The sequence below is a fragment of the Leuciscus leuciscus genome (genome assembly GCF_965113295.1).
Source record: "Leuciscus leuciscus genome assembly, chromosome: 8".
Lineage (NCBI taxonomy): Eukaryota > Metazoa > Chordata > Actinopteri > Cypriniformes > Leuciscidae > Leuciscus > Leuciscus leuciscus.
The window spans coordinates 190,001-195,000 of record NC_138732.1 but is presented as its reverse complement, the minus strand read 5'-3'; the positions used below and the strand labels follow the sequence as shown (position 1 = coordinate 195,000).

Below are 5,000 nucleotides of genomic sequence, written 5' to 3'. Positions count from 1 at the left end.
CAATTTCGTTGTGATGTGGCTTGATTTCGTTGTTTTGCATCTTGATTTCGTTGTGTTGCATCTTGATTTCGTTGTGTTGTGGCTTGATTTCGTTCTGATGTGGCTTGATTTCATTGTTTTGTAGCTTGATTTCGTTGTGTTGTGGACTTATGTTTGCTTTTTCAATTTCGTTGTGTTGTGCACTACTGGGCCACCGTATCAAAGTGGTAGTTGTGTACCAATATAATGGAGGGACAGAAATCGCTCCAATTTGATTAAAAATATCTTAATTTGTGTTCCAAAGATGAACGACAGTCTTACAGGTTTGGCACAACATGAGGGAGAGCAATCGATGACAGAATTTTCATTTTTGGGTGAACTAACCCTTTAAGCTCAATTCAGTTCAACAGTGTTAATGTACCAAATTTCATCAATTATGAAACAAACCCAATCAGTGTCTTCATTAAAGGGATACTTCAGGATTTAGCATTAAGCTTTGTATTAGTAGAAAACCTGTAGTATTTTCGAATTACCGTGCTTTCTACACTCAAGTCCCCCTGAGATGAGAGATTTATGTATGTTTTGTCTGGAAAAAATCCTCCGATGACGCAAAAATCGTCATTTTGCGTCATCTGAGGATTTTCTGACCAGAGGCGAGAGACTACAGCAGTAGGAGGAGCTGTCCCGCATGTGTTCAGCCCGCCCATAGAGTGATCTCACTCACAGAATGTACACAGTATCAGCCGTCTTTCTTTGGAAGCTAAAATAGCAGGCTCTTGTTCTGTGGAGAAAGCTGAGTAGTAGGAGAAAGCTGAGTAGTAGGGGTTACCATCCTCTTTTTCCCGGACATGTCCGGCCGTCGAGATCGTCCAAAATGTCCGGGTTTCGGCTTTTGCTTTCTGTAGTCGCCATTCATTGTTTACATGCACACCTTTTGTTTCAATCTAACTGAATTCATTCCGATTGGTGAATCTGAATGTAGTGTTTACATCAACGCTAAACAAGTGATCGGTCGATGTGCGTTTTAGCATTGCTGAGAAAATTCCCGCTCCTCCGTGAGAGATACGAGACCGATGCGTCTCAGTAATCACGCCACCGGCCTCGCGCCGTTCTCCCGCGGCCATCAGCCTCGTCCTGCTCGCCGTTCTCCCGCGGCCATCAGCCTCGTCCTGCTCGCCGTTCTCCCGCGGCCATCAGCCTCGTCCTGCTCGCCGTTCTCCCGCGGCCCTCAGCCTCGTCCAGCTCGCCGTTCTCCCGCGGCCATCAGCCTCGTCCTGCTCGCCGTTCTCCCGCGGCCATCAGCCTCGTCCTGCTCGCCGTTCTCCCGCGGCCCTCAGCCTCGTCCTGCTCGCCGTTCTCCCGCGGCCATCAGCCTCGTCCTGCTCGCCGTTCTCCCACGGCCCTCAGCCTCGTCCTGCTCGCCGTTCTCCCGCGGCCATCAGCCTCGTCCTGCTCGCCGTTTTCCCGCGGCCATCAGCCTCGTCCTGCTCGCCGTTCTCCCGCGCCCCTCAGCCTCGTCCTGCTCGCCGTTCTCCCTCGGCCATCAGCCTCGTCCTGCTCGCCGTTCTCCCGCGCCCCTCAGCCTCGTCCTGCTCGCCGTTCTCCCTCGGCCATCAGCCTCGTCCTGCTCGCCGTTCTCCCGCGGCCCTCAGCCTCGTCCTGCTCGCCGTTCTCCCTCGGCCATCAGCCTCGTCCTGCTCGCCGTTCTCCCTCGGCCATCAGCCTCGTCCTGCTCGCCGTTCTCCCGCGCCCCTCAGCCTCGTCCTGCTCGCCGTTCTCCCTCGGCCATCAGCCTCGTCCTGCTCGCCGTTCTCCCGCGCCCCTCAGCCTCGTCCTGCTCGCCGTTCTCCCTCGGCCATCAGCCTCGTCCTGCTCGCCGTTCTCCCGCGCCCCTCAGCCTCGTCCTGCTCGCCGTTCTCCCTCGGCCATCAGCCTCGTCCTGCTCGCCGTTCTCCCGCGCCCCTCAGCCTCGTCCTGCTCGCCGTTCTCCCTCGGCCATCAGCCTCGTCCTGCTCGCCGTTCTCCCTCGGCCATCAGCCTCGTCCTGCTCGCCGTTCTCCCTCGGCCATCAGCCTCGTCCTGCTCGCCACAGGAAACATGATGAATGGCGACTGTAGAACGCAAAAGCCGAATCCCGGACATTTTGGGCGATCTCGAAATCCCGGGCAAACTCGTCACGGAGACTCACTAGTAGCCTAGCCTTGTTGTTTAACTGCGCTCTCTAACCGGTAGGCGTGGCTTGGGAGTGGCCTCCTAGGGCAGCGAAGCAAGTGCATTCTGGGAGTTGTTGTCTTTCATCCACATAAGCCAAAAATACATTTTCTGGCTTTTCTCAGTCTAGAATTTCTTCACATTTCTTCTACATAAATGACCTATTTTATATACACATTCATCTTTCCAGAGGTGGAGTATCCCTTTAAACTCAATTCAGTTCCAGTTTTGTTCTCATCTGCTAGTGTCAGTGCAGTCTAACTGATCATATTATTCAATGTTAAGCGTGACTTTGTTTTTCCCAATGAGTTTTACACACCTGTCAAGTGCCTCCATCATGTTTTGTGGATCCTCCAACATCAAAATATCCACAAATTTATCCTCAAACGCTGCCTCCTCATTGGCTGACGCAGTGATGTCACATGTTCCCTCGTATGGCCCCGCCTCTTCATTCACACTGCGTCTCTAGAAATGAAGAAACACAGTCATTTCACACCAACATCTCACATCTTCCTTCTGTCATGTGGAACAAAAGTCACACACACACACTCACACTCACACACACACACACACACACACACACTCACACTTACACACTCACACACACACACACAGTGATGAGACTGTAAAGGACTGACTGTGTGTGCAGAGATGCGCAGTCGTTTGCGCTGGAGGAGCTTCACACTGATACACACACACACAAACATACACTCACTCTCACACTCACTCACACACAGTCACACACAGTCACACACTCACACTCACTCACACACACTCACACACAGTGTTGAGACTGTAAAGGACTGACTGTGTGTGCAGAGATGCGCAGTCGTCTGCGCTGGAGGAGCTTCACACTGACGACACTGAGAGACAACAGCAGGAGCGAAAGCAGGAACGAACCCAGGAAACCCAGGAGGAGAACAGAGCGATCCACATCAACCTGTCAACACACACACACATCAGCCGGTTAAATGTGTGAGTGAGTGTGTGTGTGTGTGTGTGTGTGTGTGTGTGTGTGTGTGTGTGTGAGTGTGTGAGTGTGAGTGTGAGTGTGAGTGAGAGTGTGAGTGAGTGTGTGTGTGTGTGTGTGTGTGTGTGTGTGTGTGTGTGTGTGTGTGTGTGTGTGTGTGTGTGTGTGTGTTCGTTCACCTGCTCAGTGGTGTTTATCCTCAGAGTGAAATTCGCCACCACTGGACCAAACAGATGAATGTCATTCTGTAATACAGTCAATACTGATCAACAAAACCTCAGTTTCATCACATTTACCACAAACAAACAAGCAGTGAATGAACCAAACAGATCAAAATCAGTGAGACAGCAGACAGTGAGACAGCAGACAGTGACACAGCAGACAGTGAGACAGCAGACAGTGAGACAGCAGACAGTGAGACAGCAGACAGTGAAACAGCAGACAGTGAGACAGCAGACAGTGAGACAGCAGACAGTGAGAAAGCAGACAGTGAGACAGCAGACAGTGAGACAGCAGACAGTGAAACAGCAGACAGTGAGACAGCAGACAGTGAGACAGTGAGACAGCAGACAGTGAGACAGCAGACAGTGAAAAGATGACACAGCAGACAGTGAGACAGCAGACAGTGAGAAAGCAGACAGTGAGACAGCAGACAGTGAGACAGTGAGACAGCAGACAGTGAGACAGCAGACAGTGAGACAGCAGACAGTGAGACAGCAGACAGTGAGACAGCAGACAGTGAAAAGATGACACAGCAGACAGTGAGACAGCAGACAGTGAGAAAGCAGACAGTGAGACAGCAGACAGTGAGACAGTGAGACAGCAGACAGTGAGACAGCAGACAGTGAAAAGATGACACAGCAGACAGTGAGACAGCAGACAGTGAGACAGCAGACAGTGAGACAGCAGACAGTGAGACAGCAGACAGTGAGACAGCAGACAGTGACACAGCAGACAGTGAGACAGTGAGACAGCAGACAGTGAGACAGCAGACAGTGAAAAGATGACACAGCAGACAGTGAGACAGCAGACAGTGAGACAGCAGACAGTGAAACAGCAGACAGTGAGACAGCAGACAGTGAGACAGTGAGACAGCAGACAGTGAGACAGCAGACAGTGAAAAGATGACACAGCAGACAGTGAGACAGCAGACAGTGAGACAGCAGACAGTGAGACAGCAGACAGTGAGACAGCAGACAGTGACACAGCAGACAGTGACACAGCAGACAGTGAGACAGTGAGACAGCAGACAGTGAGACAGCAGACAGTGAAAAGATGACACAGCAGACAGTGAGACAGCAGACAGTGAGACAGCAGACAGTGAAACAGCAGACAGTGAGACAGCAGACAGTGAGACAGTGAGACAGCAGACAGTGAGACAGCAGACAGTGAAAAGATGACACAGCAGACAGTGAGACAGCAGACAGTGAGACAGCAGACAGTGAGACAGCAGACAGTGAGACAGCAGACAGTGACACAGCAGACAGTGAGACAGTGAGACAGTAGACAGTGAGACAGCAGACAGTGAGACAGCAGACAGTGAGACAGCAGACAGTGAGACAGTGACACAGCAGACAGTGACACAGCAGACAGTGAGACAGGAGAAGAGAGAGAGAGAGAGAGAGAGAGAGAGAGAGAGAGAGACAGACGGGTGTAGATACCTGAGTGGCATTGGAGAAGGTCAGAAACGCTGGTAATGTCAAAACCTGTTTTCTGTTTCCTTTCACACTCATCCTGTACAAAACCACAAACTGAGAGCCAGCTACACACACACACACACACACACACACAAACAGAATGAGAACAGTGAGTATGAGTTATATAGTCTGTGTGTGTGTGT

The 5,000-nt window shown here is 51.4% G+C and overlaps 1 protein-coding gene across 5 annotated transcripts in view; it reads right to left on the bottom strand.

The window, feature by feature from the left end:
• Positions 1-5,000, bottom strand: part of LOC309503977 (limbin-like) — a gene marked incomplete at its 5' end in the record, with an annotated part of 50,432 nt that overhangs the window by 41,547 nt on the left and 3,885 nt on the right. For all 5 annotated transcript variants that reach the window (XR_014207955.1, XM_082176852.1, XM_082176855.1 and 2 more), the window contains 4 exons: positions 2,510-2,655; positions 2,999-3,130; positions 3,340-3,405; positions 4,822-4,922. Coding sequence is in view for 4 of the 5 variants with exons in the window: in XM_082176852.1 (XP_082032978.1) it covers positions 2,510-2,655; positions 2,999-3,130; positions 3,340-3,405; positions 4,822-4,922 (445 nt within the window). The remainder of the gene's footprint in view (positions 1-2,509; positions 2,656-2,998; positions 3,131-3,339; positions 3,406-4,821; positions 4,923-5,000) is intronic.